Source organism: Pholcus phalangioides, unplaced genomic scaffold, assembly GCF_987345545.1.
Source record: "Pholcus phalangioides strain wild (caught in Gottingen) unplaced genomic scaffold, Ppha-v1.0 ptg000008l_1, whole genome shotgun sequence".
NCBI lineage: Eukaryota > Metazoa > Arthropoda > Arachnida > Araneae > Pholcidae > Pholcus > Pholcus phalangioides.
The window spans coordinates 25822291-25849277 of NW_028301601.1; the positions used below are offsets into that span (position 1 = coordinate 25822291).

A 26987-nucleotide genomic window follows, 5' to 3' on the forward strand; every position below is an offset into this window, starting at 1 on the left:
ACACAGATGCTTTTAAAGAATCGCTTGACAATAACATTGCGACTTGTTGAAAACGAGGGTGCTGAAGAAAACCAAAGAATGACAGAGTTTTCTATGTTTTTTTTGAATGTATATTTGAGTGATAATTATTATAGAAATAATTTTTTGTATATTTTATTACTGGAAATCTCGATTTACCAATGTAGACTTTTTCTAATTAAGTCTGATTATCAAGATTTCTTGCTGAGGTTTATTTTGCATTCCATTGGTTTAATCAGAAGTTTTCTTTCCTTCTGCTCTTTTTTAGATTTCTTATGGTGCTCACAAAGAGTTTTATGACAGTCAGGGTAATCTTCAGAAGCTTCCTATCCCTACTCAGACAGTTCATGTTGACTCTGATGTCACTGAATATTTTGTAGATAATCTCATGCCTTTCACAAGTTATCAAGTGAATATAACAGCCATTCCAAGAGACAACTCATTTAGGCCTCCAGCTAAAATAACAGTTACCACCGCAATGGCAGGTTAGTACAATAACCCCCTTTCATTTGCTATGTTTCTTTTCTGAAAATTTTCTATTTTCTCTAAGTTTATTAAATAGACAATTGTTTAATGTGAATTGTCAATTAGTCATCACAGAAAAATATTTATAATTGGTGGGCTATGTGGTTCACATAGCTTTCTATTGGGTCTAATATTATGGAGAAATAAGACCCACCTGATTTTAATATCAATCTATGTAATGTCTTTTCTGTCATTTTTTGTCAGGATTGTAGAAGCCACTCCCCCCCCCCCCCAACTCCCAGAAAGAGGCATTCCAGGGGCTCTTACTTTTGGGTTATTCGAAATGATTCTGGAGCCAATTTTTCTATGAATGTCATTTCTTTGGTGGCCCAGCAGTTTGAATTTCTTTCAAAATGGCCTGGGACATATAGATGTAAAAAAACTTTTTTAAGGCATCCTTGAACCAAATTTTGATGGGATAACATTCTCATCACAGAAATAATTTACCTTTAACACTTGTGCTCTATTTACACTCATCTGCAGAGAACCTGTGACATGATACCTTTTCTCAAAAATTCAAGAAATGGACCACTATGGCAACAGAGTTGTCAGTATCTGGCCAAACATTATGTTGGGCAGCCGTACACCTTTCAGCCAATGCTCTCGCTTGGGGATATTGGGTTTATCAATAAAAAATATATTTTTTTGTTTATGGAAGCACCCTAGTATTTTTCGTGAAGTTGTGAGATTCCAATATAAATTTAAGAAACAAAATTTCATTAGTTTTCAGTTCTTAATCCATAGATTTTTTTTTTTTATGACCCGTTTGTGAGAGGAGGAAAAAAAATATTTTTTTTTTATTTGATGTTTCTATAGACATGGGTGAGTTCAAAAGCCACACAAGAAATAAGTTTTCGTGAATTTTTTCATTGATATCTCTAAACTAAAGGATCTTTAGATAGAAAAGAAAATAGTGAAAATCAATCTGAATTGGTAAAAGGTTAGGGAGGAATCTTGAACTCCCATCACATTAGTCAATAGACATACACAAAGTGACAATTAGCAGCCCCCAAATAAAAGTCCCACAAACTAACCATTTATTTCCCAACTCTTTTAATGTATCATTTCATATTTCTATAATGTTTAAAAGAATATATTTTTGCATAAATCTTGTCTTGTGAAAGACTTGTAATTTTTGTATATTGTGTTATTATTCCTTTATCAGCTCCCAAGCCCATGGTTAAGCCAGATTCGTTTGGCGTGAGAAATGGATGGGAGATCACGGTTATTCTACCCAAAGCTTCAGAGGAATATGGACCCATAAGTCATTATTATCTGGTTGTTGTGCCAAGGGAGGATGCTACAAAAAACCCAGAGCATTTCACTATAGAAGAGGTAAGGGGTACTTTAAAAACTAAATGTCAATGTCTGATAAGTTCAAGTAGGAGTCTTGCATTTTTCCCCTCCTGAATCATTTTGAGATATTTTCTTCTTATTTTTAGCTCACTTCCACTCCTCCTGATCAAGTTGGTCCTTACATTGCTGCCAAGTTCCTCCACCGCTCAATGCCTGAAACTTTCCCATTAGGAGATGGGAAGATATACGGTGATTACTTGAATCGCAGGTTGCAACATGATCAAGATTACTGCATTTTTGTTCGTGCTGTTGTCGATACACCTCAAAAAGTAAACAAAGAGTATCTTACTTCATGACGTTTTATTTGCTCTCTGAAATTTATTACAGTTGACACTGCATTTTACGAATGCTACATTTTTGCAAACCAATCTTCTAGTCCCCAAACGATATGCTATTCTTTTCAACCATGTATGCTCAACCCATGGCGGGTGGGCTAAATTTGACCCTCAGAGTAATCTGATGTGTCCTTTGTTTTTTCAAAATTAAGTTTTGAATCATAAACTAAGTGGTACATAAGCAGATCACTTAAGTGACCCACTGTGCAGTTCCACATCACTTGAGTGACTCGCAACACATTCCCAGGTCAGTTAAATGACCTGCGGCACACTTAAAATTTTCTTGAGTAACGTGTGGCGCAGTTCCAGAACAATTAAGTTGTCTGTTATGCATATTCAGTTCATTTAAGGGACCTACTACACATTTCTAGGTCACTAAGATGACCTTCAGCACTGTTCAAGTTCATTTAATTTACCTGCTACATATTTGCACATCACTTGAGTGACTCGTGACGCAGTTTCAGATCACTTGACCTGCAACATGTTTACGGATAACTTGAGCCACTCACATCCCAGTTCCAGAGCACTTAAGCAGACGCAACACATTTCCACCAAGATCACTCAAATTATCCACAACACAACTTACAGAACACTTAATTGACCCGTGATACATTTACCAATCACTGAAATGACCCATGGTACATTAACAAATCACTTAATTGATCTGCTGCACATTTACAGATCACTCAAGCGGACCATGACACATTTACAGATCATCTAAGTGACTGGTGCTGTCTGAAGGCATGGCTTGGGGGCTGCAAGAGAAGAGGAATCTCACAAAATTAAGACCTAATTGAAATTTTCAAGAATTTTCCTGGTACAGCCTTAGTGCAGTCTTTGTCAGGGAGGAGAAACATAATGCTCTTAAGACAGCACTGAGTGGCCCACGCATGGCACAATTCCAGATCACTCCTGTGGGCCATAGCATTTTTACATAGATCACTTAATTGAGTGGCGCATGACAGGTTTTCAAACCAATGAAATGGCTCGCACTCTCCTACCGGTTGAGCAGCCTTGTTTTAAACATCTTTTCCATTTACAAATTTTCAATTTTACAAACTAATTTTCAATTCTGTATGGGTTCATAAAAATGAGCCTCGACTGCATTATAGAAGTTATGTGATTTTTTTTTCTCTTTTGTAATTTGTTTTTATCAAATTGTATTTCGAATGCGCTGTCTCACATTTGCTGTTCAAGATTACATTTTAAAATTCTTCTTCTCTTGCTGTAAGTCATAATGTGAAAAGTTAACATTGAAAAATAAGCTCTCTTCTTTGTTTTTTTTTTTTTTCATTTCTACGACATATTCATTATTTTTACATGATTGCAGAGCCTATACACTAGCAGTCCATTTTCGGATTTCCTCAGCCTGGACATGACCTCGGCTGCTGGAGAACCGCCAATTGAGTATAATGGTAAGGACAGGAGTGATAGGCCTGATGTATCGCAGATAAACAGTGGTAGCGACAAAGCAGATATCATGTCTATCGTTGGACCTGTTCTTGCCCTTATTCTTCCAATTGTCTGCATAACTGCTTTGTTCTGTGCAAAGAGGTAAGGAAGTTTTATTTGCATATATAATATATTTATTGCATATATGCCTATTTACTAGTTTTCCGAAATTTCAAAGATAGTTGCTTTCCTATGTATGAATATGCCTATGCTGTTATTGAGTTTTTTCCCCAATTGCTGTTATTATTATTGTTTTTTAAATATAATTTCATTTGATGCACTTTGACTATATTGTTTTTTTTTTTTTGTTTTTTTTGTTACTATGGAATTCTACAAATGATTTGAACATATTTGCGCGGTTTTCTAATCATCAGATAATGACATAGCTGCCAAGTCTCCCAAATTTTCCGGAAGGCTCCCTCCAAATTTCTACCCTATCTCCCACACTTTCAAAAAATTTGTATAGCTCCCAAATTTTCACAGAAATTACAAAAAATCTTTAATCATGATATATATGCTCTCTCCAGGGAATTTTTTAGTACTAGAAACATCCATGCCCAAACCAGGATTTTAAACCCAGACAGTCAAAGGCTAGCTCCCTAACCATTCGACTGCCGGGTGTCTGTCAACTCTGGTTTATCCCCCCCCCCCCAAAAAAAAAAATGAAGTCACATTCACATGTTTAATGTTAATTGTGTCCATTGTACCAAATCATGATGAAATGTTTAATTTTAGCAAGGATGAGATTGAATTTGCCAAAAAGCTGGCGCCCATTTGGCCTTTCATCAGTCAAATCGGCAGAATTAATTGTTTGTCGTATAGCCATAAGTCCTGTTTTTATCAGACTTGTGTCGTTTTCAAACCCGATGGCAATTTTTCATCTTAAAAGAAAATTGGCCCAGTACTTGAAATTTTGATTGATTTTGTTATTGATGTCTCAGCTAAGGTGCCATTACAACTGAGATTACTACAAGCGAGATTGATACTGTTAATCAGTCGACACCACATTAGGGGTAATGTTATCATTCGGGCATCGTTACTTTTGCAAGGAACGAAACAGACCAAGACCATAGCATGGGAAAAAATGAGTTTGTATTTATCAGGACTTTGGATATATAATACTATCGAATTTTTTTTCCTTCAAAAGTTTTTTTTTCACATTCTGAAGCTGAGGTTAAACCAAACTTATTTTTTCTCATAAGTTATCGTTATCAGGTTGCAAGACTATGTTGGAGATTAGAAGATGTTCTCTCCTAACTCCCTTATTGACAAACATTTACAAACATTTCTGTACTTAATGTGGTAATCAGTCCATAACATTCACTGTAATCCATGTACGTGTGGATCTGTTTTTGCAATGGCCTTCCTATAATTAAAGGCAAATGTATGACAAAAAAAATGTCATATATTTGAAAAATTGTCATACATAAAAAATTGTCATTTTACTGCATAATACTATTTTCCAAAGTAGTTTTGATTTGTTACGAGCGTAATAGAACTATTCTGTCATCAGGTTCGCTGAGGATTTGCACCGCACAAATACTAAACACATATTCCTAAAATCTCGGTAGAATTTCTCAGTGTAATTTTTAAAATTCATATTTTGTATTTTATTTGCATGACATTATCCCTCCTTTCTTTTGGTTTCCCTATCATTATTTCTTTTTTTGTTTTTTGTTTTGTTCTATTTTGTTGTGGTTCCTGCTCCTACCTACCCTTGCACCCCCGCTCTGCACACCTTAGGAACATAAGTAAGATAAATGGTTACAGGATGTTACCTCGTCTCCGCAGACGTAGAAATGTTACTAAGACGCCTGGTGGTGGTGAGACAACGATGAAGCTCCTGATGGCTACAGCTGAAAGAGAAATAACATCACATCCGACTGACCCAGTGGAGATGCGTAGAATGAACTATCAAACTCAAGCAATGATGAATCATCCACCGATTCCTGTAACCGAACTTGCTAATCATATTGAGAGATTGAAGGCCAATGATAATCTCAAGTTTTCTCAAGAATATGAAGTATGTTTCATTGTTTTTTCATCTTGAATTTCAGTACTCCATCTGAACTTTACAATTGTCATCATATCTCACTGTAATTGACATCTGAAGACTGTGAAATTGCAAATAAGCAGAACCGGACTAAGGGGTGTGCGATAGGTAGGGTCTGAGGGGCCCCAGCACTTACAGTGTAAAAGTAAAAAAAAATAAAAATAGATTTTCTCATTAATTCCAAATTTCCATCAATTTTGGAATTATTTCTCTCATAAATTTTGAATTTTCATCAATTTGAGGATTTTCATCATTTCTGGGATCCCCCCCCCCCTCATTAATTTGGAATTTTCATCAATTCTGGAATTATAACTCACATTAATTTTGAGTTTTCATTGGTGAGTAGATATTTTTCAGCATTCATGTATGTTCCTTAATAATACATGTATATCTTTGGATTTTGTTTCCCCTCCTCACAAAATATATAAAATTGGGGTTACGGAACCATAAAAATATTTTTGAACCAGGCCCAGAGTCTGATAAGGGTGGCCCTGGATAAAAGATATAAGCTAGAAGAACCAATCGGTTGGCATATCATGGTTTGAAATTGCTTGTCCACTCAACTTCAAACATTAGGAATCCATTCCACTTCACTGATAGAAGTGACCTGTTTTTATTTTTTGTCACAGTGCCTGTGGCTTTATGCACACTCAGGCTGATTAGACTGGCTCTTCTGTTTATTGCTGATTAAGAACGGTTCAACATTATTTTTTTTCCCCATCAGTCTCGCGAGACACTGATATGCTAACTTCTCAGTGGAGGAAGATCTTGAAGGGATATGATAGGAATCTGTTCTACAGTTATCTTGTCACCCTTTCGTAATGTTATCAGTAAGATTCTGGAAGGACTTATTGGGTATCAAACTTGTGAAATCTCTGAACATCTTCTGGTACAGTAGGTGAGTACCTTACTGATCTAGGCTACCATACCCTAACCTGTTTTCATAACAATACCAACCTTAATTTATTGTAAATACAAACCAAAATTGAGCTTTTCTATCAGCAAAACATAATGTCACAGTGTTTATTAGAATAGTGTTTCTTAATCTTTTTTTGCGCCTATGGCCCCTTTAGTCTTCTTGTGACCCCACCTTTCATCCAGGACAGAGATCTTTCCCTTTGGAACTAAACCCTCCCCCCTTCAGTTTGGAGTTTTATGCAGGACCATGTCATCATGGGCCCTGTGCACAGCGATGCTCTCAGGCCTCCATGTTTAAGCTGAAAGTGACAGCTTATATGTTAACATCTTGGCCCATGTGTTAAGATGGCCCTGGATTTTGGGAAGTTATGCAGATTTTGAAATTAGCCATTATTTTTGGTACCATGTTTTACTTAAAAGCTTTATTTCTTCACATTTGAATTTTTTTCACAGCTCTCTGTGGTCCCTTTAGTCATCTGTTATGACCCCCCCCCCCCCAATTAGATTTCCACCTGTTTCTTCCCTTAGAATAATCCATGACAGCAAAGAGACCATGTAGCCTCAGGTTGAGAAACATTTCATTAGTTCATGCTATTTGTATTTTTCAGTTCCTCATGAAGAGTTGATTACAATGGCATATGATACGATATCAATTTTTAAGTTCATGTGGGCTCTTTTAAAAACTATGTCTCAATAACAACGTTTCACAGGTCATAGTTTTATTGAAGTTTGCATGAAATTGTCCTCTTTTATCAAATATTTTAACAAAATGTTAAAAACTCAAAATGCACGAAATGTTATGCCTATAAGTTGAAAAAATCTTCTCATTACTTCTTATCGTTAATAGACAAAAAAGTAGTCTTCTGTCTCTTGAAACAATTTTTATTGTAGTGTCTATTACAGAACAATGCAAATATATATATACATATGTATATACATTGTAACCAAATTTGGTTTTTGATTCTAATTTTCCCCCCCGCTATATAGTCAATAGAGCCTGGTCAGCAGTTCACTTGGGAGAACTCCAACTTGGAAATAAATAAGCCTAAGAACCGTTACGCAAATGTCATAGCTTATGACCACAGTAGGGTGGTTCTTCAAGCACTGGATAACATAGCTGGTTCAGATTATATCAATTCGAATTACTGCGACGGATACAGGAAGCAGAATGCTTACATTGCTACTCAAGGTCCCCTACCAGAAACGTTCAGTGACTTCTGGCGAATGGTATGGGAGCAAAGAAGTGCAACAATTGTCATGATGACAAAATTGGAAGAAAGAACTAGGATCAAGGTTTGTTTGCAAGTCAATAACTTCTCAATGAAATTAAGAAATTACTAAGGAGTTATTATTCAAAACCATTATTTATAAACATACATTTTTGCCACATTACATCATCATTTCCACAATTTTAATTATTACAGTGTGATCAATATTGGCCAGCTCGAGGTACAGAGTCTTATGGCGTCATGCAAATCACATTGTCTGATGTGCAGGAAGTCGCAACTTACTGCATCCGCACGTTTCAAGTTACAAAGGTGAGTAATCAAAATAATGGTCTTCAAACTACTGGTTACGGTATTAATGTTCTGTATAAGAATCATTTCTATTTAAAAAAATAATTTGTATTTAAAAAAATCATTTCATTGAATTACTTTATGCTTATAGTGATACCCCTGATTCTTTTCCCACCTTTCTATTAGTCTGGGCAAACAGCAGAGAAACGGGAAGTCAAACAGTTTCAATTCACTGCATGGCCGGACCATGGTGTACCTGATCATCCAACTCCATTCCTCATGTTCCTCAGGAGAGTACGCAGTATGAATCCAGCTGATGCTGGCCCAATGATTGTTCATTGCAGGTCAGTGCAAATTCTGTGTGTGCATAATGCGTGCATGAATATCAATCTATGTTTTGTAAAACAAATCAAGTTTTCTGGAATCATATTAAAAACTGGGTTGGTAAAAAAAACATTTTTTTTGAAAAAAACAAAAAACCTGGTTTTTTTGGTTTAAACCGGGCTTTTTGTTTTAAATAGTATTAACATTAAAAACAATAAAATTTCTGAAAAATCATTCAAACTTCTAATAATTGATTGAAATAAAATGTTTATATTATTATATATGTTAGAAAATTATATTTTACAAAAACCAACTTTTGCAATTTAATTATTTTTTGCTTAACTCAATGGATTACTTCGTGTTTGAAAATTCTTTTAATTAATCATATAATATAAAGATGTTTTCTCCAGTTACTTTCAGTATTCTTAATTAGGAAGCTATTTTGCAAAAACTATAATAAAAATTAGGTGAATATAATGTATTCAATGAAGCATAAATAATGCAGATTAGTTAACTATGATTTACGATATGCAGGGTAATTATAACTGAGGTTCTGATTTCAAAACACTGTAATAAAAAGAACGATTGTCAGAATGACTTGAAAGTTGGCATGAATATATATATTCCTGAAGAAATATAATTTTACTAAGTAAAGGGGGAAAAAAAGACATTAAAATGTAAAATTAATGATATCATCCAACACATGGGAAATTTGCTTGCAGAATAGAAACAATAGCCATTCATGGCAAAATGATAACTTAATTATAGCATTACACGATTTCAGAATTCATGGAAACATTACAAAAAGAGTGAGTAATTGAACAAATAACTACAACTTACTCAAGAAATCTTAAATATGTTGTCCACCGTGTTCTGGCTATGAGGTGAAAGCACAAAAATTCTTGTTTAACAACAGATCAGAATATCCATGGTCATGATGTGGATGCACTTGCAATTCACCTTTATTAAACACATTAGCCCCCACATTAATATTCCTGAGGAACTTCTAACATATAGGGGATGGGCTGAAGCTTGCAATTCACCAAAGTTTGCAATCCGACCACTGTTCATAACATTTTGAGATACACCTCACAGCCAGAAGTTGCAAAATTTAAGGTCAAATGAACTGATGGCCGGCCAGGTGTCATGCAATCCTGTTATTGTCAAAATGGGTCTTCAGCAGCTGCTTTGCTAGTATTGCAATGTGTATCTTGATAGAAGTTGTTCTATCCACACACTGATGCTGTGGAAGTGCCGAAATGATGTGGCTGCACACAATAGATTATACTGCTGGCCAAGTATAGAATCATCTACTTTCACTTTTTTTCTTTTCCCAAAAAAATTTCCATTGCTTCAGGAGTATCCAGGAGTATCAAAACTTTAATTATAATCACCCTGTATATAGCTGATTATTTTTCATTAATCTGTTAATACTATACAGTAGAATCCTTATTAACTGGGCCTAACAGTGAAAGTATAAAAAAAACAACTATTGAATATTAAAACTGAGAGATATACAGAGAGGAGATGTGCTACTTCTTATAGGAAAGAAAATTAAAATGTCTGTGAGGTAATGTAACTACTAGTACACTAGCCTTTGTCCCTTAGGGACAGCTGGTGTCTTTATTGGATTATAGGACCACCTGCCCCTAGCATGATGGTATCACTACTGTTGCTGCTGCTTTGTGAAGGGAAAAAGAAACCTTGTGAGATAATACACCATTACATTTAGATGTATGATACAATCCTTATTCATGAATTTGGTAAAGATATAGAGCATTAGAATGTAGCCAAAGGTTAGAAAATGTGGTAATAATGAGAAATTTTGGCTTCTGTATATAACTTTAAATAACTAAGATACTTCATATGAAAATATATATATATTCAGGCCACTTTTATGAGACTTTTGAAAAAAAACCACTTGGTTTAAACCAAACAACCCTGATTAAAAATGTTTGTGTTTCTTTATCAGTGAAGTTTTTTTGGCAGATAAATTGTGTTGATCGTAGAAAGTGTCAATCTCACTCATAAATCTGAGTAATAAGAGTTTCAAAAAGTGATGAAGAATCTTGTGTCATCTATCTGTTTGATTCATTCAAAAGTTCTCTTTTTCAGGAATTGTCGTATATATTCGTGATTGAAACTGTTGTATATACCGACTCCCAAAACTCAGCGCACTTTAAATGGGGAAAAAATCACATATTTTCATGTCATCTTCAGTTCGGGCTATCACGTTACTTATAAACACTTTTTAAAAGATTTGATGATGATTGTGGTGAAAACAGGCTTCCACGCCTCGTGAAACCAATGGCACACTAGGCCAATGACAAGTTTTGTTAAGCCACTGCATTTTGTTGTTTCTGTATCTTTGGAACTCATCCATTTGGGCCCTAAATTCCTAAAATAATCTTTAAAAGGCTTGTTGATGCTGGTATCACTACACTTCAACTCCGGCCATATTGCTGTACCACAATTTACTGTCAGCAATGTGTTGGGTTGGAATTTAAGGTGCCATCTACCGGTGGTCACCTGAAACTTGTTAGTGAAAATATCTTGTTCTATATCCTTCCTCTAGAACCTGGGGGGCAACCTTCACAGTGGTAGATGAGCATCTTACCACCACCCTACTTGGCGTTCACATCTAAAAGTCATAAAATTGACATTAGTTCACCAGATATCAAAACCAACAACATTTAAGACTTTTTTTACTTCTGATTTAACATGTTTGGTTCTGTGGGGTTTGAACATAGCTACAAAATTTACTTTACTGATTAGTAATGCATTTGCAGCTACAAAAACTACTCTACTAATTAGAGATGCCATTTAAAGTAGTTCAATGACGTTACAAATCTTCAAGCTAGCTGTGTGGAGGCCATGTAGCTATATGATTTGGTAAAAGGGTGTGGGGTTGATATTTATTTCTGAAAACACCCATGTATAAGCCAATCCCCCCCCCCCAAATTAAGAAACAAATTTTTTAACTGAAAAACTCTTCTTACACATGACTATATACTGTATCTGTGTGTGTGTGAAATTTTTCTCTAATCACTAAATTAAGAAAAAGTCATTTGTAGATATACAATCTGCACTTGTTATAACGACCACAATGCCTTATAGGGACCCGTTCAGTATAACAATTGTACAATAAAACCAGAATGCTTTCCAATTCATCCCATGCTATTTTTTTTCATCAAATATGATGAGGCTCAAAAAGACATTCAATCGAATATAATGTCCGAACTTTGCTCTGTCCACCCGCTGTTTGCAAAGAAAGTAACAAAAATTGAGTTTAATCTTCACCATCAATATTGGATAATTCTGTTTTTAGTATAATCTGTTTGTAATAGCATGAGAAGCAATGGAATGTCTGATAAATACCTGCAAGTGTGACTGTTACAACTGAATCCTCCATTTATTACAATTTCATTATTGTTTTTTAATCTGGCACATTTTATTGCAACTACTTCAGTATAACAAAATAAAAATTATGATTTTCTATCCCGTCCAGATGTGGAATTCTCTTAAGAAGCAATTTTTTCCCAAACTTTTGATATAATGACAACCTCCCATTATGACGCCCATTTTCTTTTTAACGATAAGAGTTGCTATAGCATCCACTGTACTGAGAGGTAAACAGCTTTTTCTCAGCCCAAGATATCGATGAAACATATTTTCTGGGTATTATTCTGAGGTGAACTCAGAAAGAAAAGTCATCGTCTCTGCCAGGAATCAAACCCAGGCCCTCAAGCATGGTAGCATGCTTGCCCGGTATGCAAGAATGCCTAGGTTCGAGTCCTGGCTGAGATCAGGTGACTTTTCTTTCCAGGTTCACTTCAGCATAATATTCAGAAAATATGTTTCCTTGATATCCACTGTACCATCACAGATGTCGGGGGGGGGGGGGCATGCCATAGGTACTACTTTCAAGAATTATGGCTCTATATTATTTCTATGCTATTTAGTTTTTGTAATGACTGGTATAAACACTTTATTTGATTGATATTCTGTTGTTATCAATCTGTAGTCAATTTTGTTGTTTCTTCTTCCCTCCCCCCCCCCCATGCCATTTTCTATTCACTGTGATCCAGTGCCGGTGTTGGCCGAACAGGATGTTTCATCGTTATCGACTCCATGTTAGAAAGACTGAAAAATGAAAACACTGTGGACATATATGGTCATGTGACCTGTTTGCGTGCACAGCGTAACTACATGGTTCAAACAGAGGACCAGTACGTGTTCATCCACGATGCTGTGCTAGAAGCTGTTATTGCAGGAAGCACTGAAGTTCCTGCTCGCAGTCTCTATGTTCATATTCAGCAGCTGATGCAACTCATGCCTGTTGAAAATTGTACAGGGATGGAATGCGAGTTCAAGGTGAGTGTTGATGAAATTTCTACATGCATCTTAAACCATCCATTTAAATTATTTGAATGTGAATGTTATATCACAAATCAGCTAATAGTTGATAAAACAGTATTGAAGTTAATTTTTTTCTGTATTTCCATGGAATTGAAAATAATTGTATCACCCAAAAATTATGGATGATTAAAATTTTTGTCCTCACTGGATAAGCAGTTACACAATATGTGATTATGTGTATACATTGCAGTTGTTGGAGGTGGTGTGGTTTTCAAACTTTCGGGTACGAATGTCAGCCACTCTTCCATTTGTAAAAGTCTCTCCGCAGAGAGCAGGCAAAACTTCAACGTGATCATTAACTAACACAGAAAAATTCAGGCATCAGCCATTTTCACTTCAAAATACTGAAGACAGATACAGGGCTTCCACTTGTCCCACTTTTTGATAAAATGTCATACTTCTGTCCTGCTTTCTAGGTTTTGTCCTACTTTTTTTACCAAATCTTGTCAACAAAATTCATATAACTTTTTTTAATGAAGAGAGAGAATTGTCGAAATATTTCCAAATAATGCAAATGTCGTACATAGCAATTAAAGATTCTGCCAAAGCAGAAGTTGTCATTTTTTTTCAGGTTATTTAGGGGCAGGTTGTATGTGAGCCATATGGTTTATTAATTTGTCTCTTGCTTAGTTTGAGGGAGGGTTCAAAACTCATTTGGTGTTAATGTTTTGACTAGTCATTAAAAACTTCTATCTGGGTAGAAAAAATAATTTTGTATTTACTACTTCATTGTGACTATCTTTGTACATAAAATTGATTTTCCATGTGTATGTTCCCTATACAAATCTACAATTTTATATCTACCATCTTCAAATTTTACATATATGCCAAATGAGACAGACTTGAATGATAGACTACTTTAAAAGTTTGGCAGAGCTGGGCAAATGCCCAAAAGGGACAAAAATCTGTCGGGCAGCAACGGTTTCTGAGCCTCAACAATGATGTTTAGAATGTGTACTTTGATTACCGTGGTTCCCTGGCAATGCGTTTCAGACATGCATATGCCTTTACTAAATGCTGCCAGTATTATGTATAATAGTTCATGCCATCATAATAGTTTGGCACTTTTTCAATCTTCCCAGTAATTAAAAAAAACCTGGGCAGCCCCGGATAATATAGCAAGTTTATTATATAGTAACTAACATTCAGAATTAAAGTGCACATTTTGTGTATAGATGAAACTAGAGTTTGCATAACAAAGCAGTTGGAGACATAGGCCTATTCTAGGTTTTGTACTATACTGTCCAATAGCATTCAGTTGTTTTTGGAACTTTTAGGACATGGAGAGCCATAAACAATGTATACAAAGCTCTGCAAAAAGCTAGAAATAAAAGTGTTTCATTTGCTAAAAACAATTGTGCTGGCATCAAATAGCAAAATGTAAACAAATCTCTGTAAAAAAATGATGGGCAGCACAGTAAAACCTTCCAGTTCCCTTATTTACATTGGCCTTTGTAATTCACGAATTTGGCACGATTCTTTTGGAAGTCGTCTCAAAGGAGTGTTGTTTAAAAAAAACTTATGCCTTCATAATTTGCTGTGCGTCAAGGAAGAGAGTTGGCAGACTGGACTTTGGAAGACTCCAAAAAAGAATGCAATATATTGTGAGGATAGACAAAGAAGAATTATTTGTGGTGTGGTTGTTAGTACCCTGTTTTGGCAAGAAATTGCTTTTCTTACTAATTAATTTTTGTCATTTCGCTTTGGCTTAAGTCAATCTTATAGGATGTGCTATGAAATAGTGCTATGAAAAAAAAAAAGTTTAATTTCAAATTTAAAAAAATAAGAAAATGGATAAATGTTTCAGTCCCCCCCCCCATATGGCTATGATTATGTTGTCATGGGGGGGGGGGGTGTACCATCCTTGTCCTACTTTTTCTTATTTTTTGAGTGGGAGCCTTGCAGATAACAGCAGCATTATAAAATACAAAACACTCATAAATCATAATTTAAGTGCATAAAATATTAGTGCTGCAAAATGAGGTAGGAAAGAGAAAAAGCTATAAAACATTTTTGATCAGCTCTAGCTTGCATTCATTCACGACTATTAATGACTCAATATTATTATGCTATTGCATTATTCTTAGGTATTACGTATTTTATCTTAATTTTATTGCAGAAACTTGCGAACATGAAGACTCAAGCAAATAAATTTGTTAGTGCAAACTTACCAGTCAATAAATTCAAAAATAGGTTAATGAATATACTTCCATGTAAGTATTATTTTTTTCTGTGTTTTATATTTTCATTTGCATTGTAATTACTTCCATTATATAATTACCTGGTTTTGCGTAGCCATTAAAATGTCAGCATTTCCATTTTCAAAATATATATTTTTTCATATTGTGGTTAGATGTAACGAAAATTGGAATCACTTGCCATCTTAGTCGGTCGAAAAATTGCAGGCAGTTGATAAATACATTTAAAAAAAATTATGATTATCCCATCAGCCTCATGAGGGACAATAGTGGATGGTGAGCTTCAGACATATTATGGAAAGATAGAGTAAATTTTAAGGAATAATAATTATTTTTTTTAAATAACCATTTAGCTTGGGAGTGGCAAATTTTTTCCCGAGCTGTGACACTATAATGCCCATTTTTGATATGCTTGCTCTTCAAAACTTAATTACGTGGATGGAGATATGGGGGGGGGGATATTGTCCCCCCCCCCCCTGAATGTCAATGCCAGAGCTTTCTTTATCTAACGTGTATGCCTATATATGAATTGACATCATCATCGTGCCTCTTCGCCCAGACTTTCAAGTCTATCTCCGCCTATGCATAAGGATCATAACACCTGTTTTACAGGACATCATCATGCTCTCTCAAAATAATTTCAATGAGCTCTTGGTTCTATAAAAATGTCCATTTTATCATTTTTTCTGTGTGTGTGTGTGTGTTCGTTCTTAATTGATTTCCCCAATTTTGTTTTATTAATGCTTATTACTCATCCTTTCATATACAGATGAATCAACTCGGGTCTGTTTACAGCCAATAAGAGGAGTTGATGGCTCAGATTACATTAATGCCAGCTTTATTGATGTATGTATGAAATTTTACATGTTTTACTTTAACATATAATTTTTAGATTCTTTCATTCCCCCTTCCCATTTCTGTATTCGTAGTGCATTTTGGCCTGAGTTTGCTCGCCAGTTTTCAAAGTTTATTGGAAAACTGTCTAGAAAAGCAGTGGAATTTCTTTACAAAAAATTATGATTTTGTCACATTGAATTATGCATCAAGAAGATTTAAAACATACATCAGCCATTTTCTCCATTTGCGTTTCATTAATGCATCCCATTATCTTGATTATTGTATTAGATGCATATAAATTTATTTTGTACTTATGTTTTTTGTGATTTATTATCTGCAGGGATATAGGTATCGTAATGCCTACATAGCAACGCAAGGCCCTCTACCAGAAACAACGGATGACTTCTGGCGCATGCTGTGGGAGCACAATTCAAACATCATAGTCATGCTTACTAAACTTAAAGAAATGGGCAGGGTGAGTTTGGTTTAGGTTCGTTTATCATAAGATGTGGGCAGCATTTTTTAGATTTTAGCTGATATTAAAATATCATCCTACAAGGAGTCCAGGGGTGAAAAAAAAAAGTTAAGCAGCACTATCTTAGGCAGGGTTCACACTCGGTCGATACAATAAGCGATATGACTGTGACACAGTTTGGTCAAAAATCTGAAATTCGGGTTTTAATCAATTCATATCAATGGTATGGTTGTATCGGTTATCATATTGGTCTAGTGTGAACCCGGCCTTAATCAATCAATAGCATTTTACTAATAGTATGGTGTGGATCTTATATATGCTCATTAAATAGAACTTTTTTTATGATGTTAGTACTGAAAATGGTGATCTAAAATGGACGAGTATGACTTTTTTGTCATGTTTTAGGAAAAGTGCCACCAGTACTGGCCAAATGAGAGATCTCAGCGGTACCTTTATTTTGTGGTTGATCCTATCACAGAATACAACATGCCTCAATACATACTACGGGAATTCAAAGTCACAGATGCCAGAGTATGTACCCAACCTTAATGTTCTGTAACGTAAATAAGAACCTACAAGCATTAAGCTTGTATGAAATTTGCTGTGCAAGTTATTCTGTTTGTTAATTAACCTTAATATTTGTAATATAAGCATTTGATGTATATCCACACAATGTGAGGAATATTTAAAAGTACAGAATCAAAAGTCGTCATTGACATTTTCACTTGAAACCTGTTTCTCCTATCAGGATGGTCAGTCTAGAACAGTGCGGCAGTTCCATTTCACGGACTGGCCTGAGCAAGGCGTACCTAAATCTGGAGAGGGATTCATCGAATTCATCGGCCAGGTTCATAAAACCAAAGAGCAATTCGGTCAAGAAGGTCCTATCACTGTTCACTGCAGGTTAGTTTAGAATCGTTCTTTGTTATTTTGTTCCGTAAGATCAAAATATTATCCTCTGTGTTGATCTATGTTGCTTCTCAAAAGTTCAATGCGAATCAGAAATTCGACTGGATTGAAAAATATCAGTGATTTAAAAATTCATCATATTGATAAATAATCATATTGCTGAAATACATGTAAGAAAAATTGTGATTGATATTTTTATTTTCCCTGCAAATCAGTGCTGGTGTTGGTCGAAGTGGAGTGTTCATCACACTCAGCATTGTGTTAGAACGTTTGCAGTATGAGGGTGTAATTGATGTGTTCCAGACTGTGAGAACGTTACGAACCCAAAGACCTGGGATGGTCCAAACAGAGGTCAGTTTTGTTTGGTTTTTATATTTTTCTATGAAAAATACAAACCAAAAATTTATAAATCTAAGATTTTTTTGCGTTATATACAGAGTTGCCCTTAGGGGTGTGCAACAGGTGTGGTTGCACTGCATCTTGTGGTTTGTGAGGGTCCACTGCACTTACAGTAATACACTGCTGGCCACCGTAAATGCAACACCCTGAAGGAAGCATGCAAATAATATGAAATTTACAACATGCATTAGCGGAGGTGAGATATGCAAATGTTTAGAATTTCAGCGCAGACCCACATCACGCGCGCCTGTGGCGCCACTTCAAAGCGCTATTTAAGGCTTGGAGATTTCGACGATTTGAAGTACAGCAATTGTGTTCTTCTTGTGGTTTTTTCAAAAAAAACGATCAATTATGCCTCGTAGAAAACAGCGATCATCTTTTGATCAAGTATCCGAGTTCGACAGAGGAAGGATAGTGGCCTACCGAGATTGTGGATTATCTTTCAGGGAAATCGGTAGTCGTGTTGGACGAAACCAAACAACTGTAATGCGGATATGTGATCGTTGGATGCAGGAGGGTACGACGGACCGACGTGTTCGATCGCATCCACCTCAGTGCACCACTTCACGTGATGACAGGCGTATTGTGCGTATGGCAGTGACGGATCGCTCAGCCACATCACGAACCATAGCACAGCACATTCAGTCTGTACTGCATCATCCAGTGTCTGCGCGTACCATTCGACGCCGTTTACAGCAGAGTGGTCTGTCCGCAAGACGTCCATTGCTTCGTCTACCCTTGACGCAGAACCACAGAAGTCTCCGCCGCCAATGGTGCGATGAAAGAAGGATGTGGACGGCACAATGGAATGAAATTGTCTTTACTGACGAGTCACACTTCTGTCTGCAACACCACGATGATCGGATTCGAGTCTGGAGACACCGTGGAGAGAGGATGCTGAACAGCTGAGTTATGCACCGCCACACTGGTCCTGCACCGGATATTATGGTATGGGGCGGTATTGGATATCACTCTCGCACTCCTCTAGTACGCATTGCCGGTACTTTAAAAAGCCAGCGCTACATCTCCGAGGTGTTGGAGCCAGTTGTCCTTCCTTACCTTCAGGGCTTGCCCACAGCCATATTTCAACAGGATAATGCACGACCACACGTGGCACGCATTGTCCAAAGGTTCTTCGTCAATCGCCAGATTGAATTGCTTCCCTGGCCAGCTCGCTCTCCGGATCTTTCGCCGATAGAAAACATGTGGTCCATGGTTGCTCAATGATTGTCCAGATTACATCCCCAGCTGCCACACCAGATCAACTTTGGCAACGCGTGGAAGCTGCTTGGTCTGCTGTACCCCAAGAACACATCCAAAGTCTCTTTGAATCAATGCCGAAGCGTGTGGCAGCGGTGATCTCCAACAATGGCGGCTACTCTGGCTACTGATTTTGGCAGGAACCACACTTCACAGAAGTCTATAAATTTAATCATTTGATGCTTGGTCAACATGTTATCTACAAAATAAATATTGTTGCGATATCTCTTGTCTTTCTTGGTGTTGCAATTTTGGTGGCCAGCAGTGTAGAAGTGAAAAAATATATAAAACAAGTATATCAAAAATATGCTTTCTGTAGTAATTAATATACGAATTGAATGTAATGTAAATCACACATATGATATGAATTTTTTTATGTACCATATATATATAAATTATCAATGAATTAGGCCCATCAAATGTGTCTTGTTATTTTGTGATTTTTTGGAAATGATTATAATTTTCATGAACATTTAGATAACTTACAGTTTGTTCGTTTGTCATTCTAATTTGCAGGATCAGTACCAGTTTTGCTACCGTGCTTCTCTTGAATACCTAGGATCTTTCGACAACTTCTCCAATTGAAGATAAAAAAAACTGTGATTTTTTTTTTCTTCTTCAAGGGAAAGACACATTAATTTATTGGGATGTTATTTCCTTCCTCTCAGTTGTCGATATTCGTCTGAACATTCCTATGTAATGTGATTTAACTCAAATAAGTTTTCTTCTTTACATCGAGGTGCAAAAATTTCAAATGTGAAGGTGCATGTATGCGTGAATATAGTGAAACATTCAAACACTGCCACTTGCAAGGAATTATGTACAATTTAATGGATTTTTTGCAAAGCATGTGCACGGGAAAGCTCTACTCATAGGAAAAATTGTGCTTTTCTTAATTCCCCATGAAGTCATGTTTCTACCGATTTCTTAGGAAGCAAATGTTGATGATCCTCTAAAATCCAGAACACACAAACCGTGTATCATTGATATATATTTACTATACGATATATGCTCACCCGCGCGCGTGGTGTCTACTGAAGTAAACTGATTCCCAGATGCCTGTTCCTCCAATGCCCGCATTCGGCTCCTGAACTGCTGGATAACATATGTCTAAAAGCAAAAATTCTAGTATAAAATATTCTATGTAGTGTGCTGTGCAGAGCAATTCGTAAGAAGACTGTGGTTATATTGCTGCACGAGTTAGAGAAATCGGCTACTTATTTATTGACTATGCCAAACAAAAATAAATGATTGCTGAAATTGCTGAAAATACAAAAAAAAAAATGCATAGTTCCCACCGGGAGATTCGTTTAATTTCATTTTTTTTCCGCCGAAGAAATGCTTCGCGATTTTTATTTTTTTTTAGTGCGTGTGTATGTGCATGTCATGTTTTAGGGAAAAGCAAAATTAATATCATTGTTGTATATTTGCATTCATTTCTTTTGTTGTCAACAGAGGTATTTTTACTTTACCTAATTTGATTTGCCATTCTCTAGATATTTTTATTTTAGTATCGCTCGCTGCATATTTGTTAAAATTTACAAAGCAAGTTTGTCTTCTTTCCGGCATCTATTTGAATTTCCTGAAATGATGGGGGGGGGGGGGCAAATAAACAGGTATAATAGAAGTGAAAGATGATTGATTGATTACCAGAGTTGATTGATAACGTGATATTAACCATATCAAATATATTGAGAGATTTTTGCTCCACACCGTATTATATTGTATCTGATTTTAGAAATTTTTTAAATTGATCAGTGCCTGATATAATAACGAAAGCATTATGGTCAAATTTTTCTAAATGTCTTTTTTTTCTGATTTTCTTTTAATTAAAACTTAATTATGAGGTATTTTTTTTACTTATATTTTCTCTTGATAATGTCTATATATATACATACATATATATTGAGGCCAAGTTAATGTGATACTTTTTTTTACGTGTTTCCATGTGAAATATGGTTTACTGTGTTTTACAAACGTATCCTTATACACAATACAGTGGATCCCACTCAAGTTGCTATTTCGTGGATTAAGGTGGAGAAACTTTAGTTTGAGAAAGTGATAGTCGTGCAACATTTTCAGAGACAGCCTAATTATGGTGTGCCCTGTCACATTTTTAATAAACAGCCATAGCAATTTTTTGGTCATCGGGGGAAAATCCAGTAGTTAAATAAGTTATGAGGTTAGTCACAGATTTGCTTACTCTTTGGTGACATTGGGAAATGGACATTTGTGTGGCAAATTACACATTTTATTTACTAACTAAATGACATGTTTTGTCAGTATGTGGCACAATGGTTGCTGGCCGATTTGAATGTGTTAAGCTGGAAAACATTCATAAATATTTCTCTGACCAAATGACACATTTGGTCACGATTTGGCACAATGGTGATCGGCAGTAGGCACCCTGACTTTAACCATCCAATATAATTAGACTTGAAAAGCATTTAAAAATATTCCTCCAGTAATCAAATGTTCAATATTCTACAGACTGGAACTCTCAAGGTATATGAAATATGACTGAAACTCGTCAGAAAAAAGGTGCATGACTGCTGATAAAGCCATCACGCCACTTGTAAAACAGTAGAAACTCAATAGCAAAGTTTTGTTGAATTGTAGAGGTTGAAAAGTTGAGAATTAAGAGTTATTATGGGGAAAATATTATATTACTGTGGATCGTTTTCTTCCTTTTTAGTATGTTTCAGGTGGTTCCACAATACTGTAACATATCCATCACCCCCCCCCCCCTGAAAATTTATTAACAAGATTCGTGTAATTTTTTTACAGAGGAGAGCAATGAAATATCTTGCTTTTATTGTTAGCCCATTTAACAATTTTACATTATGTGTTCTGCTCAAAATAAAAAATGCAAATGAAAGTAATTGGTCAGAATAAATTTTGTGATATCTGATATCTTACTTATCTAGGGAGGAGACTATTAGCAATTCAAACTCCTCAAATTGTGAAATGCGTCAAAATAGAATTTCTTGAATGGGATCTACTGCACCTATTGTTGTTTTTGTTATGTTCATTTCATTGCTTCATGTTTGAGATTCACACATTTCCATTCCCTGCCCACCTTTCAAGGCTCATGTTCATAAGCCTGTCTCGCTGCTATCATCCAAACAACTTGTCGTTATTTGGCCCTTTTTTGTGTCGCTCTTATGGCAAATTTAATATTAGCAACTCTTGCATCAAAGCTTAAAGAAAAGGGGAGAACATTTAGCTCATCTTTAATGAATGGACACCAACATTCTGTCGGATTTGAAAAAGTCGACTCATTATATACAAACTCATCGAAATGCATCGTGCAGCTCTAATGAATGACCTTTTACTTTCCTACCTCAGGAGATTATCAATATGTTTCGTCACCTGTACTTTATACATACATAGTTTTTGTTTTCTTGAGTGTTTGTTTTTGTGTGTGTGTGTGTTTATTGATCTGATATTTCTGTTTGTGAGTGTTTTCTTTGGATTTTTATTCAAATCATGATGAGCATCATAGTTTTAGAGAGTGGTGTTTGATCTAGTTTAGGGAAAATAATATTTTGGAGGTTTTTTTTTCCTTGTTATTTTTAGTTTCAGTACAAAATGGATTTTTCGTAGAATTGGACAGAGCGTGTGTGTGTTTAGTCCCAGTGTGTGTCGTACAAATAACATTTTTTTTTTTTTTTGCTGACTATATTACTTTTTAACAATATTGCATTCAGTTTTGTTTAACAAGTACTTTGGTTCAATCTAGGAGCTTTCATATTTAATGACGTACGATTCATTGTAATGGTTCTTTCTGAACGACTTTATTATTTCTAGACATTGAAAAATATATTTATTTTATCGGTTAAACTTGCACAAGTGCGCAAAACACTCTCATAACCACCTTATTCTGTTATTCTATCATCAAAATTATACAAGATTTTTCTATTGTATTCAAACTTATCAGTAATTACATGTTGTTTTCTTTCTCTTTTTTTTAAGTGTTATATTATTTTTTTATTCGTTGATTTGTCCTATGATACTCTAGTTTTTGTGTCAACCTGTTTTACTCTATGTTGTCTTGTGTATTATCTCAAGTCAGAAATTGCTGCAGGTGTACAGAGACTTATTTTGTGTATGCAACAGATATTGCTGCTGTGAATATTTCATTATCAATATAAACACATATACCGTATATATGTCTTGGCCAATGGCGGAATCTGGCTAGTTCACAAAATGACCAGCTATATTAGCCATAGTCAGAAGTTATGTAATACATTTCTGACTGCTTCAAACTTTGGTGATCAGTTTAAGAACTGTCCAGTCTTCAGACATTGGCCGTAACACATGTGTATATATGTGTGTAAATTTTATTACGTGAGATTACGTAGGATTAACAAAGCATAGCCATCGAGGTTTATTGTGATCTGCTGATTATGAGTTTCCTGGGAGATCTCATTTCTTGATATTGATTCTGTTTATACCCACCGTTCGTTTCACACATCAAATATCTAATGAGACATTGATTAATATAATGCATACCTTGCCAGAGACTTATCATTGCCTCAGCATGTTATCCAGAAATGACAAACTAGTTCCCATATCACCCCCATCTCTACCCTTTATTTCATACGATTATCAAATAGATCAGTCATTACCCTTTTTAAGTAGTGGCAGCAGCTTATAGGCCAAAAACGTGTACCACCTTCATGGGATATCAAATGTATGAGCATTGCAGATGCACTAACAACCAGTTCTGTCTAAAGCAAATAGTGTCTCAAATGGGAATTAACAGTATATAACTCATGGATGGTTTTTAGACTATATTTTAGAACTTTTTCATTTTTCTTGTGATACAATTAATTACATACCGTTCAATATTCTGGAACCTTTACATTCGGCAAGTATGATCTCAATTATCTGGTATTTGCACAATTTTACTGCAATTTCTTTCTTTTTCCCTCTGATTCACATTCCTTTGCATTGTCTGAACTTGCGATTTCCAAACCTGATAGATTCCAATGAGATAAGTATTTGGGCTGGTATCACATGTAATGTTGATGTGTTTTGAATCAATGATACATAATCAGATCTCCTTGATCGTGATTGTGGATAAATAAGCATCTGATTGAAAGCAGCTTTGAGACCCAATATTTGGTCGATACAGACTGTTTAGGAATTTCGTTTTCATTGATACAAGGTGTACAGTTGAGTCTGCAGATGGCGATATAACTTTCTTGAATGCAGATTTGAGGTTCATATGCTTGATCGAGTGAAAATAAATGCAGCTGTTCTACTTAGGCTACATTTATAAACTCTTCTCAAATAATTCGATCTTGTGATGGTTCAAACGGGTAGCCTAAGCTGATGAAATTCCCACTGCTTAACAATATTCTTTTAAAGTCTGCAAACTCTTCTTATCACAAATGTGAGAATAAGCATGCATGTTGCAGTTGAGGATCCAGCTCGATGTGTAACTATAAGCACTTTATTCTGTACGTTCAATCGTCCCATGTTCTACAGGACAGACAAGTTTTTTCAAATATTATTTGGCTCTCGGAAGGAGCTATCCCCCTTTTTTGAATCCATCCTTGGCATGTTGTGACTGCCAGAAACTGAAAGCTTCCGAACTCGCATGTGGCTGAATCCACGCGAAGGAATATGTATGGGAAGGAAAGTTTTCATTGCCACACTAGCTGACTTCACCAGAGCATTTTGCTTATCGTCACTCTTTAAGGTTATCATGTTTGTGTGTAGACAAATGCACTGATGTGATTCAAAAAAGTCAAAATTTATTTTCATGTCCGTGCACATTTTATGTTACGTGAATATATTGATGTGCACATCAATCTTTGTGGATAAGACTTGCTTGATAGAAAAAGAGGCGTTAGAGGCTTAAAACCACAGTAATTTCCACCAGAATCCTGATTAGAGATACCTCGAATTATGGAAGACAGATGGCACTGAAAATACTGCACAAGCTCATGGATATCCTTTAAAAAGTCCCACGCGGCACAGTTAGCATAGCTAACTCGTGTGGTGAAAGGCATTGAAGAAAAACAGTTTGAAATCTACTTTAAACTGAAAGAGCTGATTTAATCTGCCACGGAGTAAATTTTGGACAAATGTTACTATTAATAAGTTCTGTATCAAAATGCTATGATTAATTCTTTTAGTTCAGGATTTTATAGCCAGAGGGAGCAGTAAGTTTCATTCAATCTAGCATTCACCATGGATAGACCTCTGCTATGTATAACCAAAGTAGTCTCTTGTTTGAAAAGTTGTTTAGCCATCTTAGGACTTGGTTCTACACCCTTGTATGCAGTGAATACAAATAATTTAAGTTCCAAGACTTCAAATTATCAGTCGACCCCGCATTAATTCATAACAAAAGAGAGAAAACACAAAAGTTGTCATTTTGTATGAGATGCCTGTGAAATACTTTATCACTCTTCTAATTCCTGTTTGCATACAGGGTGTACTTTGTATTTTTTCTTTTTTGTTCCTTAGATCCAATGAGAGTTAAGTGTTTGTGATTATATATATATATACAGTATAAATATTATATGGTGTATGTGTGTGAGTGTGTCGTTGTACGTATGTATGTCTTCTGTCTTTTTAATTTTGTATGTTTGTTCAAAGTTGAATTTTTCTTTTTTGTTCAGAAGATTGTACAATGGCGACTATGGACGATTGTCGTAATTATTGTTTCCACCTGTTGGCTTTTTCTTTTCCTCGAGTTTGTTCTAATTGTAAAAAAGAAAAATTGTAACAATGAAAGAAGTAAAAAGTAGCAGCTTTTTTTAGAAAAAAAAAAGTCTTTGTATAATTTCATATTACTCAGTTTTGGTGCTTATATTGTTATGCAATAAGCATGGTTTAAATTTCTTTTGTTGATCTGGGGTAGAAGCATGACCCTACATCTCTGAGTAGGGTCCTCAGAACAGCCCAAGTTACACCACCAGTCTAGTCTAAGTCACCCCCAATGCTGCCATAGGTTGGCATAGATGGATAGAGGGAGGAGGGCAACACCCCTCTCCTATTTCTGTACATGGAAAATTCATCACCAAAAATTCACTGACAAAAATCCATTACCATGAAATTCACTGAGAGGAAAATTCATCCCCATTTGTGACGGAGTCGATTAGTGAATGCGCATAAAAAGGAAAAACAATTAAATTTACGATTATATGGAATCTTTTTGCATTGTGTATTAGCATCTGTCAATGTGACCAACAAAAATTAATGTAATTCACACCAAGGGGTTAACAATAACAAATTAATTTATTAAATTATCAAATAAAAATAAGTGCTATCCAAAGAAGAGATCTCCACATCCAACATTTTGTATTACTATTGAGAATAAATCATTTTGACATGCCGAATACTAAATGATTACGCATCTCTATAAGTGATAAATGATTATAAATTCTTGAATTGAGAGAAAGAGATGGTTTCGACTAAATTCATACATGGCACTCGCCTCCAGTTATCCATTTCGGATCCATCTCAGCCCTGATCGTTCACTACACACACAGCACCCGATCTTTTCTCATTCTCACCTCAAACTCGAACCTCTTCTACTACAGGGAATAAAAGACCTCGTTTTTAGCAGCACCCCACCTTATATAGGCCTGATGGTATTAGCAGTTTCTCAGAAAAATTGCTTCTTGGAACTCGCCGGTTCCCTTCATGTCAGCTCTATTATTTCCGAAGTCTGTCGAGGCGCCAGAAACTGTAATACCGTCACATTGTTACACCATGTGATTCACTGACATGAAAAGTGACTGCTAGGAAAATTCACCAACAAGCAGTGCATCAATCAAGTGACATAGTGAGTAAGTGGGTGACCACAGGTGAGTAAGTAATTGATCAAGTGAGTCAGGGTTCGAACCCATCGAGCTTATATTACTGGAGGGAGCATGGCGTCAGCGGTCTCCGCCTTGGCAGTGCTGAGCAAAGCCGGAGCAACTGCACCGGTCGCACGCGATTCCCTGCCCAAGAGGCTAAAATTTCTTG

At 35.8% G+C, this 26987-nt stretch overlaps 1 protein-coding gene across 3 annotated transcripts in view; it reads left to right on the top strand.

Annotated features, from left to right (window-relative positions):
* The window catches only part of LOC149084090 (tyrosine-protein phosphatase Lar-like), a 205455-nt gene extending 185187 nt beyond the window's left edge, over positions 1 to 20268 (top strand). For 2 of the 3 annotated variants that reach the window (XM_089234443.1, XM_089234445.1), the window contains 16 exons: positions 287 to 503; positions 1709 to 1878; positions 1986 to 2168; positions 3565 to 3788; positions 5430 to 5709; positions 7645 to 7950; positions 8082 to 8195; positions 8361 to 8518; positions 12587 to 12872; positions 15037 to 15130; positions 15885 to 15961; positions 16293 to 16427; positions 16833 to 16958; positions 17176 to 17330; positions 17552 to 17687; positions 19512 to 19685. In XM_089234443.1, the coding sequence (XP_089090569.1) occupies positions 287 to 503; positions 1709 to 1878; positions 1986 to 2168; positions 3565 to 3788; positions 5430 to 5709; positions 7645 to 7950; positions 8082 to 8195; positions 8361 to 8518; positions 12587 to 12872; positions 15037 to 15130; positions 15885 to 15961; positions 16293 to 16427; positions 16833 to 16958; positions 17176 to 17330; positions 17552 to 17687; positions 19512 to 19580 (2730 nt within the window). In that variant the 3' untranslated portion in view covers positions 19581 to 19685. Of the gene's footprint in view, positions 1 to 286; positions 504 to 1708; positions 1879 to 1985; positions 2169 to 3564; positions 3789 to 5429; positions 5710 to 7644; positions 7951 to 8081; positions 8196 to 8360; positions 8519 to 12586; positions 12873 to 15036; positions 15131 to 15884; positions 15962 to 16292; positions 16428 to 16832; positions 16959 to 17175; positions 17331 to 17551; positions 17688 to 19511 lie in introns of all 3 variants that reach the window. The other variant, XM_089234444.1, reaches the window with a different exon arrangement.
* The last annotated feature ends 6719 nt before the right edge of the window (positions 20269 to 26987 follow it).